The sequence below is a fragment of the Bos javanicus genome, chromosome 16 (genome assembly GCF_032452875.1).
Source record: "Bos javanicus breed banteng chromosome 16, ARS-OSU_banteng_1.0, whole genome shotgun sequence".
In the NCBI taxonomy this organism is placed as follows: domain Eukaryota; kingdom Metazoa; phylum Chordata; class Mammalia; order Artiodactyla; family Bovidae; genus Bos; species Bos javanicus.
The window spans coordinates 35,880,065-35,900,460 of NC_083883.1; the positions used below are offsets into that span (position 1 = coordinate 35,880,065).

The window sequence follows — 20,396 nt, forward strand, 5'->3', positions numbered from 1 at the left end:
CAAGTTTATCCCTGGTTTTGCAGCATATAGTTTAAGAATGTTAATAAGTTGCTTCTGAAATGGAATAAACATGGCTTCCTCTTTCTATGAAACTGTTTCCACCTTTATGTATATAGATATTTAATTTATAAGACTCTTCCTAACCTTTACTTAGTATGGCTTTAATAGCCTTAAATATGGTTAAAATAGTATGTTTTATATTATGACTTTTAACACAAAATTTTTTTAATTAAAAAAATAAACTTATAAAATCCTCAGAAGGTAATACTGGCATTTGAAGACTGGGAAATAAAACTGATTCATTCTGAACTCTTGAGAAAGCCCCCTTTGTTTATTTATACTTCTAGTTTTAGCAAGAAAATCTGAGCCCTGTGTTTGAGTGAGTTTCATCCAAGTGATGAAAAGTACAATTAATACTAATCCATTAGGCAAATTGTGACTTTTAGTCTCAAGTGTTAAGTCAATCCTATCATGATTTTCATTAAGTCCTTTAAAGAAAAGTATGATCGTGACTTCTTGAGATCTCTAGGGCCTTACTTTTTGAGAAGTGAAAGAGATCTTAGTCATTGTGCTTTTATATTTAGAATGATGTGACCTAACAATAGTGCTGTGGGAAAACTGCATTTTACAACTGAAAATGATGGGTTATTTTTTCAATAATCACAATAAACTTGCAGAGAAATTCTACACTGAATTTGATTATAAGCTGATAAATATCTTCCATTAGTGAATTAAATGATAATGGAAACATGATTTTGTTCCTGTTTTGGTTACAGAGAAATCAAATATTTGCTACTTCAGGATCTTTTTATCACTTGTTAGTGACATTGGGAAATTGTTCTAGTGACTCCAAGGAATTTACAGGGAAACATGTCCTGTATTCTGGAAGTAAGTGACCCACTCTGATGGTCTTCTCCAGTAGTCCAGGGGGCTCGGTGATTTGTAGCGCGTAAGTAGGTAGGTACCACTGACAGCTATCAGCGTTCCCAAGAGAAAAAGTCCTCCATTTATCACCTGTAAAAAGAGTAAGAACTTTCCTTTTATTTGTTCAGAGATTAAAATCTTGAAAATAGACTTCATTTTTAAACAGCATTGTTTACTTTCCTATTTATTCTTCAATGTGAAACAGATTTCATTGCATGACCACAAGGTGAAGTCCTGCAATGGCTGGTAATTTGAAGCTTCCTGCCTTCCTCACTCTCCTCTCTCTTCCCAGAAATTCCTGAATCCACATGTTCTGTATAAAGAATTCTTAGCATTCAGTCTTTGTCCAGCCACAAAGAAATCCACAATTGAAAAAAAAAAAAAAAGAACTATGAACTCTGTCTTGGAAGAAGCCAGAAGTGATTTAGTCACTGCTCAGACCCTGCATGAAGTGTCCCTAAGAAGAGTGATGGGTCCAGTGAACCTCTGTGACTTGGAAGATGTACATTCAAAGATGCACCTTCACCATCTACAGTCTATCAACCATACAAGCCAAGGTGTCAAGCCTGGGTTGTGTGCATTCCCGTATCATCCTGGCCTCTAACATTACACCCATGGTCCTACATTTAACTGCCTTTTGCTATCTCTTTCCCCTTTGGACTTTTAGCTTTTTGAGGCAGGGACCGTATTTTATTCATCTCTGTATGAATAAATCTTGATTCATTACAATCTAGTCTCTATACAGCAAAGTAATCTTTCTGAAATCCACACCTGAGACTTCAAGTCTCCTTTGTCTTCCGATTTTCCTTAAAATAATATTCATGGTGTTTCAGGTCCTACTTGCTATTCCAGCCCCTTCTCTTGTCATTCTCGCACATATGAGCTTCTTCCAGCTCCACCGAATACTTGCCACTCTGAATGTCTGAGAGGTTTTTTCAACCTCCACCCTCCTTCCCCGAGTCTATGACCATTCCCCTCAAGGGCAGTGCCTCTCCACTGCAAGTATCCATTTCCTGTACTAATCTCTGAGCTATACAAAGGGTAGGGGCTGCCTCATGTTCATCACCATGCCTAGCTCAGTGTTTACGTACTAAATAGAACTATTTATTTAGTCAATGAAGTTGTAACATTTCCACAGTGGAAGATCAGGAATCTGAATCTCCATATATGGCATCTGTGAGTCGACTGCCCAAAATTAATGTGGTATAGCATTACATTGGAATTAGATTGTGTTTTATAAGTAATTTGACTTTGTCCTTTTTTTTTATGTTAAAATCATAGAAATCTCAGTATTGGAGGGAATCTCATTGCAGTCCCATCTTAAGTCATTGACAATTACTACAATACTTAGATGTTTTTCTCAAAGAACAAATATAATTTTGTATTACTGGTTTTGTTTTTTTTCAGAAATAGAATCATTTGTACTTGTTGTTCAGTTGCTAAGTTGTGCCTGAGTCTTTACTACCCCACGGACTGCAGCATACCAGGCTTCCCTGTCCTTCACTATCTCCAAGAGTTTGCTCAAACTAAAGTCCATTGAGTCAGTGATGCCATCCAACCATCTCACCCTCTGTCACTCTCTTCTCCTCCTACCCTCAATCTTTTCCAGCATCAGGGTCTTTTCTAATGAGTCAGCTTTTCACATCAGATGGCGAAAGTATTGGAGCTTCCGCTTCAGCAACAGGTCTTCCAAAGAATATTCAAACCAGTCAATCCTAAAGGATTTTGCCCAATTTTATAAGTTAAACCCATAGGAGTATTGCATGAAGAAAGTTAACTGCTAAATAAAAGTAAAAGGTCATGCTGCTAAAATAAAATAAAAAGTTTAGAAATGTCAGCATCAGTTTCTTTTTTGAATTTCTTCTCTTCAAGAGTTGCCTCTTAAGAGGCAATGGGAGTTGCCTCTTCTTTGTAATTTTGTTCATTAGGGATTCTGTCACCTGTGTAGCCAGGACATTTTTTATTGGAAGGCAAACACTTGGTGTCTGTTTCATTATTTCCATATTTGTCTGAGGTAAACATAACCATAACACTGTAAACTTCAACATATCAAATTACAAGTAAGTGTAACTTGTTCCCACCTTTTTCTGCCAGTACCAATGCAGCACGGCTTCATGGTATCTTATTCTGGAAAAGGTGACCTATAAAAGTTTAGAAAGTATTCTTAAGTATTTTATAATGACTAAACAGAAGATTAAAATGAGGAAAAGTCTTAAATCCAGACCTTACCATTGTATAAAGAGGAATAAAGGTAGACGGCATAATAGCATGAAGAAGTCTCTCTATGTTCTTTCGGAAGATGAACCACCTTGAGTTGACATGTGCTCGCATCTGTAATAATGTAAGGAGTCTCAAAGAAAATCTTTTAAAGTGTACCTTTAATTGTTTACTACAACTTATTATCACTCTTCATTCCCATTCACCACAAAGCCAGACTCAGAGTAGTCAAATAAATTCTTGCTTCCGATCCATTTCAGTCATTTTCTTTTTAGCCAGTGTCACAGGACAGTAACTTGAAAAGGTATAGCAATTATGCAAAACCTGTTAGAACTCTATTTTGCTCGAGGGTCAATTCTATTTCAGCAAGTGTTTGCATGAATCTGTGAGTTGTCTGTGAGCCCAAAGATTTGATTAATTTCTGTTATTTCCTGGTCAGTTTGCAACATTATTTTGGCAAGAAGAGATCTGTTTAAAGCTATGCCTCTTGGTTTAGTCCATATTCAAGATAAATCTTATGTTATAATTGTCTTGTTTTAAAGACAAGGCAGGATATCTCAATGAGAATTCCAGAAGCTTACAGAAGCTTACCTTCACCACACATGAAAAAATTCTGCTTAAGTTGAAGTCTACTTTATTTATTTCTGTCTTCAGGAGAGATGGAAAACAGCTACACTCTTCCTAAAAATTTATCTTGTAAATTTTTTTCATTTGATTGAAAAACTATAACCATAATCATTTACCGTGAGTTTTCATGTGACTGGCTCAAAATGGAATTGTGGTTTTCTTCTGAGTATTAATCTACTGACTGTGAATTTCTTTGGTGTTAAGTATTTCTTTCAGTACAAAATCCCCCAAAGACTATTTAATGCTACTTTAAGTTCACAGCTTATAATGTTAAGAATGGGAAGGTTATTCAATGTCTCTTAAATTTTCCAAATATATTAACTCATATCAAAAATATTCTTTCATTAAAACAGTGTATTATTAACTCTACTAAATGTCTAAGGCTAGAGCTTATGAATGATCAGATATTGAAACCAGACACTTTTTCATTTTTGTTACCTTCTAAATGTCCCTGAAATACAGATGAAGAGGGTGTGTGGGGGTCATTATCACTGTCTCTGCCTTCATATCTCAACCATGTAAAAAGGAATGCTCTGTGTGTGTGTGTTTTCTTTTTGAACCTATTCTTACACAGCATGCATGAGATGGGGCTGGAACAAGGAAAAATTAAAGAATGTTTGTTAGAATATCAGTGCATGATCTTATTGAAAAGAACAAAACCTTCTCACTTACCTCTATGTAATTGTACATGGATAGGTCTGAAATTGCATGGTCATCTGGAATTCTAAGTCTTGAGAATTCTGGAAGACACATACCTAGAATCCAAGTTAAATAAGATGTCTTTCCCAAAACAGTCTGTAAAAAAAATGGGCTGAACTCTATACAGTTCAAATTAAATGGTGTATTCTCTACCAGTGTTCTCTCTAACCTTGTAAAGCTATGGACAACAAAGCTGTATGACCAACAATCCATGAATACTGAGCAATAACACATGGACATTTCCCATCACCTATAGTTTAATAAGACTTCCCTGTAGCTCAAACGGTAAAGAGTCTGCCTGCCATGCAGGAGACCAGGGTTCGATTCCTGGGTTGGGAAGCTCCTCTGGAGAAGGGAATGGCAATCCACTCCAGTATTCTTGCCTGGAGAATTCCATGGACAGAGAAGCCTGGTGGGCTACAGTCCATGGGGTTGCAGAGTTGGACACGACTGAGCAACTAACACACACACACGCATAGTTTAACAAAGCTTATGATAAAGACTATGAAATATACTAGATTAGTAAATCATTATTTTTTAATTCACAGTTGGAAAGCAGTTCATATAAATGACTTTAAAGTGATTCCAAATCCTTAGATGTTGCTACTCTTCTTTTTGTTCTTCCTTGCCACCCCCATGTAAATTTGTTTCATTTGAACCTAAGTCACCTGTTTCTGTAGTGTGTGGTTATCACATTCACCTCACATGTGAAATGTCCCTGATTCTAAACCAGGTAGAAACAGTCTTCTCTTTGGGCTTCTCTGGTGGCTCAGACAGTAAAGAGTCTTCCTGCAATGCAGGAGACCTGGGATTGATCCCCGAGTCAGGAAGATCCCCTGGAGAAGGGAATAGCTATCTGCTTCAGTATTCTTACCTGGGAAATCCCATGGACGGAGGAGCCTGGAGGGCTATAGTTATGGGGTCACAAAAAATCAGACTTGACTGAGAAACTAACACTCACCTCAGCTCACCTTGTTAGCTTAAACATTAGCTTCTTCATTATTCTCTTATCTCTCAGAGGAAGGCCCCATGTTTTACTCATGTTTGAAAACTTAAACTGATATATGGTAAATACTGAATAAATATTTGATAAAGTAATGATTGATATAACTTCACAGGGCCAAACAACTCCCATTTTGGGGAAGCCATTTCTAAAGTCTGAGAGTGCACGTAAGTACAAGTCCCAGCTTCATCACTTTCTAGCTACTTGGCTTTGGGCAAGTTACTTAAGCTTAAATTTCCTAAGTTGTAAACTCTAAGCTTAAATTTCCTCAGTTGTAAACCAGGCACAAGAATAGTACCTATGCCCCTTGTTTTTCATGAGATAATACATTAAAAAAACCTTGCAAGATCCCCAACACATATTACATGTTCAGTGATCTTAGTTATTATTGTGATAATTAGTTTTATCTATCTCTTATAACTAAAACCAATATTGACAGTATGTTCTGCTATAAAAGCTCTCAGTCTATCTCCACCATTGTCATCACATGCTAACTAATCACACAAGGGCTAAGAAGGGAGGAAAGAAAATGCCTCTGGATCCTGAGCATCTGAGTGAGATAACTGGGAAAGGAAGTAAGAAATCCAGAAGAAATTTACCCTAGAATACATAATCTTTTCAGATTCAGATACTATAGTGTTCACTGACACCCTATAACACTTAAAATTCTTTTTACTCTGAGCTTACTTTATTCCAGCCTTTTTTTTTTTAACTTTTTTTTTTTTTTTCTTGAGGGATAGGTGATGTACAATATCCCAGAAGGTGCCATGGTAAAGAATCCACCTGCCAATGCTGGAGACCCTAGAGATTGGGGTTCGATCCCTGGGTTGGGAAGAGCCGGGAGTAGGAAGTGGTGACCCACTTTGAAAGTCCACAGACAAAGGAGCCTGGCAGGCTGCAGTCCTTGGGGTTGCAAAAGAGTTGAACACTACTGAGCCCACACAAACAGTCACAGTCACATTACATGAGTTACAAGGGTATAACATAGTGATTCACAATTTTTAAAGGTTATACTCCATTTATAGTTATTATAAAATATTGGTTACATTCCCTGTGTTGTACAGTATATCCTTGTAGCTTATTTATTTTATACCTCATGGTTTGCCCCTCACCTTACCCTTTTACCCACTAATAACCACTAGCTTGTATCTGTGAATCAGGCTTAAAAAAAAAAAATGCTTTACACAAGTCATTTGATTTAACCTTCACAGCTTTCTGAAATTGGTACTATCCCCATTTTATTGATGGAAAAAAAATGAGACTTTAAAAAGATAAAGTGACTTGTTCAAGGTCACAGGGCTAATAAGTTAGCAAGTCAAGACAGGAATCTGGAGAAAACAAGAAGGCAGAGGTGTAGGTAGACATGGAGTACAACTCTCTCCAAGAATACATCAGGAATGCACCTTCAGACACAGAAGTGCATGCAGAACACCAGCTGAGAGTGGACAGGAGTACCTGACCAAAGGAAAAGAGTATATAGAATCACGCAAGACTTGGTAGGATGAAGGAACTAGGGGAAAAAACAGGAGTGTTAGTAGGACTGGACCTGCCCTCAGTGGGTGGGGGCACTGAAGCAGGGGTCCGATCCCCACATCGGGGCAATTGTCTGAGTCAAAGGAGAAACATTTAAGGCTGAGAGTGAAACAGCTGATCTGTGGCAGCTGAAATGGAATGAGCATCAGACAGTCCTTGCTGCAGCCATACATACCTCGGAGAAGGACACAGGTCTCCTGCAAGGCGCAGTGTCTGGGAGCTGAAGTTTAGGGATTGTGGAGCAATCCCAGGGTGAGGGCTACTGTTGACTGTGGAAAGACAGATCAAGGGGATATGAGGGAGGAAACTGTGGTGGGAAATGCCTGTAGAGGAAAGCCAGGCAGCAATGGAAGCAAGGCAATACTGCTGAGTCACACGTAGGGTGCGGAGCCATCACCACAGCCTCTCTCTCTCCACACACCAGCATCAGCAGCTGAACAATAGAGAGGCTGGCCCATCAAAAGCCTGACGCACTGAACTACAGAGCAGAACCCCGCCCAAGGTGCTCCTTTAAGTGACTGATGTGCCGCTGATCTACAGAGTAGGACCCCAGCCACAGGGGCCCCTCTATGTGCCTGATGCATGGAACAACAACCCCAGGTAAGGGAGCCCTCTAAGTACCTGAATGGACAGAGCAACAGAGAAAGACTGGCCAAAGAGGCCTACTGATTGTCAGCTACTAGAGGCTCAAAACAAGACTGTTAGGACCATAACTCCTATGGTGGAGGCAGTCCATGTTCCCGCACACTTGGTGCTGCCAGGGTCCCCACAAGCCAAGCAGCTGCACCACCTTCACACTCAACTCTCACTGGGGCAGAGCTGCCACAGGCAAAAAAGTCTTGCATCTATGGGCGCAGGGTCGCTTCGGTTGTGTCTGAGTCTTTGCGACCCTGTAGACTGTGGCCTTGGCACCCCACTCCAGTACTCTTGCCTGGAAAATCCCATGGAAGGAGGAGCCTGGTAGGCTGCAGTCCATGGGGTCGCTAAGAGTCAGACACGACTGAGCGACTTCATTTTCAATTTCACTTTCATGCATTGGAGAAGGAAATGGCAACCCACTCCAGTGTTCTTGCCTGGAGAATCCCAGGGACAGGGGAGCCTGGTGGGCTGCCGTCTATGGGGTCACACAGAGTCGGAAACGACTGAAGTGACTTAGCAGCAGCAGACTGTGGCCTGCTGGGCTTCTCTGTCAGGGAGTGGGGTTCTTCAGGCAATATTGGAGCATATTGGCCAATACGGGTTGCCATACCCTTCTAGAGCACTATATTTCCTGCTGCCCTAGCTGCCAACTCCCCTGAGTACCTGGTGCTGCCAGAACCCCTGTGACCCAAGCAGATGCACCACCTCCAAACATGGTGCTCACAGGGCAAACCCAAGTCCTCCAGGGAAGCCTCAGGAGCAAACCCCAGTGGATGACCCACATGCAGAGGTGAAAATAAAACCACAATTGAAACCCAGGGGCAGTATGGCTAAGGAAGAAGACCCAAAACCTTCCCACCTGGTGTACAAGCTGCAGATTAAATCCACACGATCAACTAGACAGAATCTGTGTCTATGGAATATACAAAAGGTCACTGAGAGTGCCCACAAAAGAAAATGCACTACTTCTGATAGCTGTGGTCATCGGAGGCAAGAACACATAGGAGCAGGACCAGATTAGAATCTGAGCTTCCCCCAAAGCAGGTCCAGAGATGAGCACAGTGTTGGAGGGCATCCTAGGGAGGTGAGGTGGACTGTGACTCCCAGTGAGGGAAAGGACTCTGACAGCAGAAACTCAAGAAAAACATTATTATTCTTATGTTTTGACTTGTTGTGTAGATTCTTTTGGATCTTTTTTCTTTGTTTTCCCTCCCCCCCCCCCACCGACCCACTGCTTCTGTTGTAGTTGTCAATTGGCACTATGAAATCTAATTAAGCTTTTGAGATTTTTTTTTCTTTTTCTATGTCACATTTTTTATTGTTGTTATAAACCTCTGCCTCTACATTGGGCTTTTGCAGTTCTGTGGAGTTCCTCCCCCTTTTTTTCTTTTCTCTTCTTTTTAATTTTAATTTGTTAAACCTATTATTATTTTTTCTACATTTATTCTTTTGTTTGCTTTTCCTACTATTCTTTTCCCCTTGCAGTTAATCTTGAATGTATATAAGTCTTCTTTATATAACTCTATTTAACTTTGTATATCTATTCTTTCTTTCTTTTCTTTCTTTCCTTTCCTCTCAACATATTTGTTAATTTTATTTTTATTGCTTTATTCCCCAATTGGCACCTTGCCTTAGTTTTGTTTTCCAGTTTGTGCTTTAGTTAGTTTTGTTCCTGTAGATATAATCTTTTATTTCCTTTGTTCGCTGGGTCAATCTACTCTATTTTTGTTCAACTGTTTTGACTTTGCTTATGGGTGTATTTGTATATGTGTATATTCTATTATTTTAATTATTATTTGCCTGATTTTTTAACTGCCATTTGTCTGGGGTTCATCTTTGGTTTCTTGTTTTCAGATATTTGCTTTAATCTCAATTAATGCCATAACAAACCATTTGTGGAAACTTTATTCCTGACCAGAGATCAAGCACTGAGCCTTTGGAGTGGGAGCACTGACTTCAAAACACTAGACTACCAGAGAACTAACACTAGGAAGTATCAAATAGTGAGAACTCACACAAAGGAAACCACTTGAATACACTGTGCAGCATCACCCAACTCCCAGGAGCATCCTGTGCAGGACACCTCATCTAAACAGCACACAAAACAAAAGTACACACCCCACCATCAGCAGACAGGATTACCACCTCACTCAGCCTTGCCCATCAGAGGAAAAACAAACAAACAAACAAACAAATCTCACCCTATACAAAACTTACACAAACCACTGGACCAACCTTAGGAGGGCAGAAACCAAAAGGAAGAAAGAATTCAACCTTGAGACCTGGGAAAAGGAGACCTCAAACACAATACATTAAAAAAAATCATGAAAAGGCAGAGAAATGCTATACAAATGAAGGAACAAACTAGGAACACAGAAGTCCAAATAAATGAAGAGGAAATAGGCAAACTACCTGGAAAAGGATTCAGAATAATGATAGTAAAGATGATCAAACACTTTGAAAACAAAATGGAGAAAATGCAAGAATCAATTAACAAAGACCTAGAAGAATTAAAGAATAAACATATAGAGACAAACAACACAATTACATAAATTAAAAATACTCTACATTTGACATTTGACATTGAAGTTGCTCAGTCGTGTCCGACTGTTTGCGACCCCATGGACTGTAGCCTACCAGGCTCCTCCGTCCATGGAATTTTCCAGGCAAGAGTACTGGATTGGGTTGCCATTTCCTAGAAGGAATCAATAGCAGAATATCTGAAGCAGAAGAATGAATGAGTGAGTTGGAAGATAAAATGGTGGAAATAACTTCTGAAGAGAAGAATAAAGTAAAAAGAAAGAAAAGAACTGAGGATAGTCTCAGAGACCTCTGGGAAAATATCAAACGCACCAACATTAATATTACAGGGGTCCCAGAAGAAGAAGAGAGAAAGAAAGTATGAGAACATTTTTTAAGAGATTATAGTTGAAAATTTCCCCAACATGGCAAAGGAAATAGTCAATCAAGTCCAAGAGGCACAAAGAGTCCCATATAGGATAAACCCAAGGAGAAACACCCCAGACATATACTAATCAAACTAACAAGACTAAACACAAAGAATGTATATTAAAATCAACATAGGAGAAGCAACAAGTAACATACAAAGGAAACCCCATATACTTAACAGCTGATCTTTCAGCAGAAACTCTGCAGGCCAGAAGGGAATGGCAGGATATATTTAAAGTATTGAAAGGGAAAAATCTACAACCAAGATTACAGTACCCATCAAGGATCTTATTCAGAATTAATGGAGAAATAAAAAGCTTTTCAGACAAGCAAAAGTTAAGAGAATTCAGTACCACCAAACCAGCTTTACAACAATATTAAAGGGACTTATATAGTTAAGAAATACAAGAAAAGAAAAAAGATCTACAAAATAAACCCCCAAAAATTAAGAAAATGGCAATAGGAACATATATATCAATAATTACTTTAAATGTAAATGGATTAAATGCTTCAACCAAAAGACACAGATTGGCTGAATGGATACAAAAACAAGACCCATATATATGCTGTCTACAAGAAACTCACTTCAGACCTAAAAACACATAGACTGAAAGTGAAAGGATGGAAAAATATATTCCATGCAAAAGGGAAGCAAAAGAAACCTGGAGTAGCAGTCCTCATATCAGACAAAATAGACCTTAAAATAAGGAAGATTTCAAGAGATAAGGAAGGACACCACATAATGATCAGGGGATCAATCCAAGAGAAAAATGTGATGATTGTAAATATCTATGCACCCCACATAGGAGCACCTCAATACATAAGACAAACACTAATAGACATAAAAGGAGAAATTAATAGTAACACAATATTAGCAGGAGACTTTAACACCCCACTCACACCAATGGACAAACCAAAAAAAAAAAACAAAACCAAACAAACAGAAAATTAATAAGGAAACACAAGTCTTAAACGATACATTAGATGAGCTGTATCTCATTGATATCTTTAGGACATTCCATCCAAATGCAGAAGGCTATACCTTCTTCTTAAGTGCACATGAAACATTTTCCAGGATAGACCACATCTTGGGTCACAAATCAAACCTCACTAAATTTAAGAAAATTGAAGTTGTATCAAGCATCTTCTCTGATTACAGTGCTATGAGACGAGATATCAATTACAAGAAAAAAACTGTAAGAAACAAACACATAGAGATTAAACAACATGTTTCTAAATAACCAACAGGTTACTTAAGAAATCAAAAGGGAAATAAAAAAATTTCTAGAAACAAATGACAATGAAAACATGACAACTCAAAACCTATGGGATGCAGCAAAAGCAGTTCTAAGAGGGAAGTTTATAGCAATACAAGCCTACCTCAAGAAAGAAGAAAAACATTGAATAGACAACCTAACTTTACACTAAAACAACTGGAAAAGAAGAATTAAAAAAAAAAAAACATTAGTAGAAGAAATCATGAAGATCCAAGCAGAAATAAATGAAAAAGAAATGAAAGAAACAACAGTAAAAATTAATAAAACTGAAAGCTGGTTCTTTGAGAAGATAAACATAATTGCCAAACCTTTAGCCAGACTCATCAAGAAAAAAAGAGAGAAGAATCAAATCAACAAAATTGGAAATGAAAAGGGAGAGGTTACAACAGACAATGCAGAAATACAAAGGATTATAAGAGACTATTAGGAACAACTATATGGCAATAAAATGGATAACCTGGAAGAAATGGACAGATTCTTAGAAAAGTTCAATCTTCACGACTGAACCAGGAAGAAATAGAAACTATGAAAAACTCAATTGCAAACACTGAAATGAAAGCTGTGATAAAAAAAATCTCCCAAAAAACAAAAGCCCAGGACAAGATGGCTGCACAGGAGAATTCTATCAAACATTTAGAGAAGAGCTAATGCCTATCCTTCTAAAACTCTTTCAAAAAATTTCAGAGGGAGGAACACTTCCAAACTCATTCCATGAGGCCACCATCACCCTAATATCAAAACCAGACAAAGACAACACACAAAAAGAAAACTACATGCCAATATCACTGATGAACATAGATACAAAAATCCTCAACAAACTTTTAGCAAACAGAATTTAGCAACATCAAAAAGCTCATACACCATGATCAAGTTGGGTTTATTCCAGGGATGCAAGGATTCTTCAATATATGCAAATCAATCAATGTGGTACACCATGTTAACAAATTGAAAGATAAAAACTATATGATAATCTCAACAGATGCAGAAAAAAGACTTTGACAAAATTCAGCACCCATTGCCGATTAAAACTCCTCAAAAAAATGGTCATAGAAGGAATCCACCTCAACACAGTAAAGGCCATATATGATAAATCTACAGCAAAAATTATTCTCAATGGTGAAAAACTGAAAGCATTCCCCCTAAGATCAGGAACAAGACAAGGGCGTCCACTTTCACTGCTATTATTCAACATAGTTCTGGAAGTCCTAGCTACAGCCATCAGAGAAGAAAAAGAAATAAAAAGAATTCAGATTGGAAAAGAAGAAGCAAAGCTCTCACTGTTTGCAGATGACATGATACTGTACATAGAAAACCCTAAAGATAGTATCATAAAATTACTAGAGCTAATCAGTGAATTTAACAAAGTTGTAGGATACAAAATCAATACACAGATATCATTTACATTTCTATATACTAACAATAAAAAATCAGAAAGAGAAACTAAGGAATCAACCCCATTCACCACTGCAACTTGAAGAATTAAATATCTAGGAATAAACTTATCTAAGGAGACAAAAGAACTGTACACATAAAATTAAAACACACTAATGAAAGAAATCAAAGACAAGATAAACAGATGGACAGATATTCCATGTTCCTTATTAGGAAGAATCAATATTGTGAAAATGACTATATTACCAAACACAATCTACATGTTCAATGTGATCCCTATGAAATTACCAAAGGCATTTTTCACAGAACTAGAACAAAAAATTTCACAATTCATATGGAAACACAAAAGTCCCCAAGTAGCCAAAGCAATCTTGAGAAAGAAGAATGGACCTGGGAGGATTCAACCTTCCTGACTTCAGATTATACTGCAAAGCTACCATCATCAAGACAGCATGGTACTGGCACAAAAACAGAAATATAGACCAATGGAACAAAATAGAAAGGTAAGAAATAAACCCATGCACCTATGGGTACCTTATATTTGACAGAGGAGGCAAGAATATACAATGGGGCAAAGACAGCCTCTTCAATAAATGGTTCTGGGAAAAACTGGACAGCTACATGTGAAAGAATGAAATTAGAACACTTCCTAACACCATACACAAAGGTAAACTCAAAATGGATTAAAGACCTAAAGGTAAGACCAGAAACTATAAAACTCTTAGAGGAAAACATAGGCAGAACACTCAATGACGTAAATCAAAGCAAGATCCTCTATGACCCACGTCCTAGAATAGTGGAAATAAAAACAAAAGTAAACAAGTGGGACCTGATTAAACTTAAAGGCTTTTGCAAAGTAAAGGAAACCACAAGCAAGGTGAAAAGACAACCTTCTGAATGAGAGAAAATAATAGCAAATGAAACAACTGACAAAGGATTAATTCCCAAAATACACAAACAGCTCATACAACTCAATACCAGAAAAACAAACAACCCAATCAAAAAGTGGGAGAAAGACTTAAACAGACATTCTTCCAAAGAAGACATATAGATGGTTAACAAACAGATGAAAAGATGCTCAACATCGCTTACTATTAGAGAAATGCAAATCAAAACTATAATGCGATATCACCTCACTCCAGTCAGAATGACCATCATCAAAAAGTCTACAAACAATAAATGCTGGAGAGGGTGTGGAGAAAAGGGAATGCTTTTGCACTGTTGGTGGGAATGTAAATTGATACAGCCACTATGGAAGACGGTATGGAGATTCCTTTTAAAATTAGGATAAAACCACCATATGATCCAGCAATCCCACTCCTAGACATATATCCTGAGGAAACCAAAATTGGAAAAGACACATGTATCCCATTGTTCATTACAGCACTATTTACAATAGCCAGAACATGGAACAACCTAGATGTCCATCGACAGATGAATGGATCAAGAAGTTGTGGTACATATACACAATGGGGTATTACTCAGCCATAAAAAGGAATACATTTGAGTCAGTTTTGATGAGGTGGATGAACCTAGAACCTATTATACAGAGTGAAGTGAGTCAGAAAGAGAAATAAATATCATATTCTAACATATATACATAATCTAGAAAAATGGTACTGAAGAATTTATTAACAGGGCAGCAGTGGAGAAACAGACATAGAGAATAGACTTATGGACATGGGAAGAGGGAAGGAGAGGGTGAGATGTATGGAAAGAGTAACATAGAAACTTACACTACCGTATATAAAATAGACAGCCAATGGGAATTTGCTGTATGGCTCAGGAAACTCAAACAGGGCTCTGTATCAATCTAGAGGGGTGGGATGGAGTGGGAGATGAGAGGGAGGTTCAAAAGGGAGGAAATATATGTATACCTATGGCTGATTCATGTTGAGGTTTGACAGAAAACAGCAGAATTCTGTAAAGCAATGATCCTCTAATAAAAAAAGAAATTAAAAGAAAAAAGGCTGGAATCTGGGTGTAGATTCAAAACTGGTTCTCTAAGTAGTCTCTCATCTGCCACAGGTTTAATTTCAGAGGTGACCTTTGAGAGCATGTGGAGCTGAGAAGCAGTAAAAGTTATCCAGTTCTATTGTTTTCAATTTCTTTTACAGATGAAAATTATGTACATTTAACTTATTTTCAGAGTTATATATAAAAATTAAAAACTTCAATACTTGTAAAATTATTTGTGGAATTCATTTTAATCAAAAGGTAAATGGAACTATTATATGCAAACTTTGACAAAGCAAAACACAAGAAAATGCTGGAGCTTCCAAAGGTGGTCTGAGGGCAAGCTGTAGGGGATATCGGCATGGGTGTTAACTAGACTGAGTGGGAGATAAAGGGGTATGTGTGCATGCTAAGTAGGTTCAGTTGTGTCTGACCCCATGGACTGTAGCCTCGCCAGGCTCCTCTGTCCATGGAGTTCTCCAGGCAAGAATACTGGAGTGGGCAGCCATTCCCTTCTCCAGGATCTTACTGACCCACGGATCAAACCAGGGTCTCCTGCATTGCAGGTGGATTTTTTTGCCATCCGAGCCATCAGGGAAGCCCAGAAAGGAGTACACCTTCACCAAACTTTGGTACACAGAAATTTTTTTCTTGGTATAGACCTCCATGTAAAAACTTAAACTATCTTTTCCTCTTTGGGTGTTTCTTGTCTGCAATGAGTAACAACAGTGGCATAGAGTGTTAAAAGAAAAAATTATAAATTCTGATTAGGAAATCTAATTCATGATTTGAAATCTTCCAGGATCAGAAACAGGTGTACAATTAATCAGCAAGACTAATCCATGTCCCACGGAGAAATTTTACTTACTAAAATCATTATTGAATTTATCCATTAATTCATCAAATACCAAGCAGTCTTCAAAGCCCTAAAACAAGAAAAAATGGGGAAAAATGAACTAAAATAATAAATACTTTGTTTAGCTAATTTGAATAGACTTCTCATTGGTGGTATAACTCACAGGATATTTGTACCCTAAACCAGTACGTAACAGCTGAATAGCCACACTTGGTATTGAATTCTGATTAAAAATGCCATTAACAGCATGTTTGATGGTTTTGTCTTTGCCCAGTTTATTCATTTATGTCTATCAATTCAGTTCAATTCAATTCATTTCAGTCTCTCAGTCGTGTCCGACTCTTTGTGACCCCATGGACTGCAGCACACCAGGTCTCCCCGTCCCTCATCAACACTCAGAGTTTACTCAAATTCACGTCCATTGAGCTGGTGATGCCATCCAGCCAACTCATCCTCTGTCATCCCCTTCTCCTCCTGCCTTCAATCTTTCTCAGCATCAGGGTCTTTTCCAATGAGTCAGTTCTTTGCCTCAGGTGGCCAAAATATTGGAACTTCAGCTTCAGCATCAGTCCTTCCAATGAATATTCAGGACTGATTTCCTTTAGGATGGACTGGTTGGATCTCCTTGCTGTCCAAGGGACTCTCAAGAGTCTTCTCCAACACCATAGTTCAAAAGCATCAATTCTTCGGTGCTCAGTTTTCTTTATAGTCCTACTCTCACATCCATATGTGACTACTGGAAAAACCATAGCTTTGACTAGACAGATCTTTGTTGGTAAAGTAATGTCTCTGCTTTTTAAAAAGCTGTCTAGGTTGGTCATAGCTCTTCTTCCAAGGAGCAAGTGTCTTTTAAAATCATGGCTGCAGTCACTATCTGCAGTGATTTTGGAGTCCAAAAAAAATAAAGTCTCTCACTGTTTCCACTGTTTCCCCATCTATTTGCCATGAAGTGATGGGACTGGATGCCATGATCTTCATTTTCTGAATGTTGAGTTTTAAGCCAACTTTTCACTCTCCTCTTTCACTTTCATCAAGAGGCTCTTTACTTCTTCTTTGCTTTCTGCCATAAATGTGATGTCATCTGCATATCTGAGGTTATTGATATTTCTCCCAGCAATCTTGATTCCAGCTTGTGCTTCTTCCAGCCCTGTGTTTCTCATGATGTACTCTGCATATAAGTTAAATAAGCAGGGTGACAACATACAGCCTTGACGTACTCCTTTCTTGATTTCCAAGCATGTTGTTTCATATCCAGTTCTAACTGTTGCTTCCTGACCTGCATACAAATTTCTCAAGAGGCAGGTCAGGTGGTCTGGTATTCCCATCTCTTTAAGAATTTTCCACAGTTTATTGTGATCCACACAGTCAAAGGCTTTGGCATAGTCAATAAAGCACAAGTAGATGTTTTTCTGGAACTCTCTTGCTTTTTCAATGATCCAATGGATGTTGGCAATTTGATCTCTGGTTCCTCTGCCTTTTCTAAATCCAGCGGGAAGTTCATGGTTCACATACGGTTGAAGCCTGGCTTGGAGGATTTTGAGCATTACTTTTCTAGCATGTGAGATGAGTGCAAGTGTGTGGTAGTATATGTAGATATAGATATAAATTTAGAATATCAAAATTTTAGATTAACTTGTAATTTTGACAATTCTGTTGCTTCTTAAAGAAGCAAAAATAATTATATTGTTCTACCATGAGCATTAGAATAATATTTAAACTATTTAGGCATTTAAGATTCACATTTAGAGCAATTTAATGACAGCATAGAACTCTCATATGAACTCATTTCCCATAAGTCAAAATTAAAGCAAATTTCTAATCAACAAATCCACAAAATTAGTAAGATACTCTGCTAAGTGCAGTAGGGAGAATAAAATAGAAAGCTATGTTTCCTGTATTCTAGGAAATTAAACTATGGTTTTAAGATCATATATAAATATGTAAAGGTTAAAAAATAAAATATTTCTGTATCAATTACACATATCAATATTATACCAGAGGCAAATAAATTTGTCGATTATATAGGCTGTTAATGCTATAGGAATATAGAGATAAGAGATATCATATAGTGATGAGATAATAGTCTTAAATTCTTTAATTAATTCATTTATTCCTGGAGAATTCCTATGAGATGGGTCTTATTAAAATCTGAATTTTGGGGGGAGGGAGGCTCAAGAAGAAAGGGATGTATATGTAATTATGGCTGATTTGTATTGACTACCACAGCATTGTAAAGCAATTATTGTCTAGACAAACAATTATTTTATGTGGATAAAATAAACATAAATTTATTTTGGGGATCCCACCTCCCCAAAAAACGTTTAAAAAAAAAGAAATAATAAAGCAAAAAGTATTAAAAATAAAAAATCTGAATTTTACAAATAAGGAGTAAAATTAGTTGTGTGAAAATATATTCTAATAAATCATGAAGGCAGGCTTTGAACAAAGGAGCTCTAATGCCAGAGTCCACACATGTATCCACTGCTAAAATTGATGTGTTTTTTAGTTTAAAAAAATATTGGAGTATAGCTGACTTACAATATTTTATTTGTTTCAGATATACAACTTAGTGATTTGATATTTTTATAGATTATACTTCATACAAAGTTACAAAATATAGGCTATATACTATGTACTGTATATTATTACAGTTTGTACCTCATAATCCCCTTTTTCTTTCTTGCCTCTCCCCCTCCCCTTCTACCCACTGGTAACCACTAGTTTGTTCTCTGTATCTGTGAGTCTGTTTCTGTTTTGTTATATTCATTTATTTGCTTTATATTTTAGATTCCCCATATAAATGAAAACAAACAGAATTTGTCTTTCTTTGTCTGACCTATTTCACTAACCGTTATACTATACAGGTTCATCCATGTTGCTGCAAATGGCAAAATTTCGTTCTTTCTTATGGTTGAATAATACTCTATTGTATATACATACCACTACCTTTTATCCATTCATTTTTTAATGGACACTTAGGTTGTTTCCACATCTTGGCTACTGTAAATAATGCTGCTATGAACATGGGGTGCATATACCTTTTTGAAGCAGCATTTTCATTTTCTTTGGATATATACCATGAGTGGAATTACTGGATCATGTGGTAGTTCAGGTTTTAATTTTTGAGGAACCTCCATACTGCTTGCCATAGAAGTTGCAACAATTTACATTCCCACAAACAGGGTACTAGAATTCCTCTCATCTATATCCTTGACACACGTTTGTCATTGTCTTTTTAATGATAGCCATTCTAGCAAATATGAGGTGATATCTCATGGTGGTTTTGATTTGCATTTCCCTAATGAACAGTGAATGGCAACCCACTCCAGTACTTTTGCCTGGACCCATGGACAGAGGAGCCTGGTGGGCTGAAGTCCATGGGGTCCTGAAGAGTCGGACATGACTGGGCGACTTCACTTTCACTTTTCACTTTCACTCATTGGAGAAGGAAATAGCAACCCACTCCAGTGCTCTTGCCTGGAGAATCCCAGGGATGGGGGAGCGTGGTGGGCTGTCGTCTCTGGGGTTGCACAGAGTCGGACACGACTGATGCGACTTAGCAGCAGCAGCAGTGAACAGTGATGTTGAACATTTTTTCATATGCCTGTTGGCTATCTGTATGTCTTCTCCGGAAAAATTCCTATTCAGTTCTTCTGCCCATTTTTGAGATCCGGTTGTTTGTTTCCTTGACATTGAGTTATTTGAGTTTAATATATTTTTGGATATCAACCCCTTATCAGACATTACATTTGCAAAGACCAAGTTATTCAAATGCAGCTAATTTTGTTCTTTTTGGATTTGATTAAGGTCTCCCATTCAGTAGGTTGCATCTTCCATTTGTTGATGGTTTCCTAAAATTTTGTTTAATTTTCTCTTGTTGTTGTTCAGTCACGTCTCACTCTTTGTGACCCCATGGACTGTAGCACACCAGGCATCTTTGTCCTTCACTATCTCCCGGAGTTTGCTCAAACTCATGTCCATTGAGTTGATGATGCTATCCAATCATCTCATCCTCTGTCACCCACTTCTCCTCCTGCTCTCAATCTGTCCAAGAATCAGGGTCTTTTCCAATGAGTCAGTTCTTCGCATCAGGTGGCCAAAGTATTGGAACTTCAACTTCAGCATCAGTCCTTCCAATGAATATTCAGGGTTGATTTTCTTTAGAATTGACTGGTTGGATCTCCTTGATGTCCTAGGGACTCTCAAGAGTCTTCTCCAGCTTTCACCATCTCTATGAAATTATGTGAAATTTACCTGTCCTGGTCTTGAAGGTATGTTCTGTGATGTCCTATTCAGTCTGCATGTGCCTAGTGGCTTTGGTGGG

The 20,396-nt window shown here is 37.8% G+C and overlaps 1 protein-coding gene across 1 annotated transcript in view; it reads right to left on the reverse strand.

Moving 5' to 3' along the window:
- Positions 1-678: 678 nt before the first annotated feature.
- The window catches only part of KMO (kynurenine 3-monooxygenase), a 68,501-nt gene continuing 48,783 nt past the window's right edge, over positions 679-20,396 (reverse strand). Inside the window, 6 exon segments of the mRNA XM_061382526.1 lie at positions 679-874; positions 877-1,014; positions 3,006-3,065; positions 3,154-3,255; positions 4,441-4,523; positions 16,085-16,142. Coding sequence (XP_061238510.1) covers positions 812-874; positions 877-1,014; positions 3,006-3,065; positions 3,154-3,255; positions 4,441-4,523; positions 16,085-16,142 — 504 coding nt within the window. The 3' untranslated portion in view covers positions 679-811.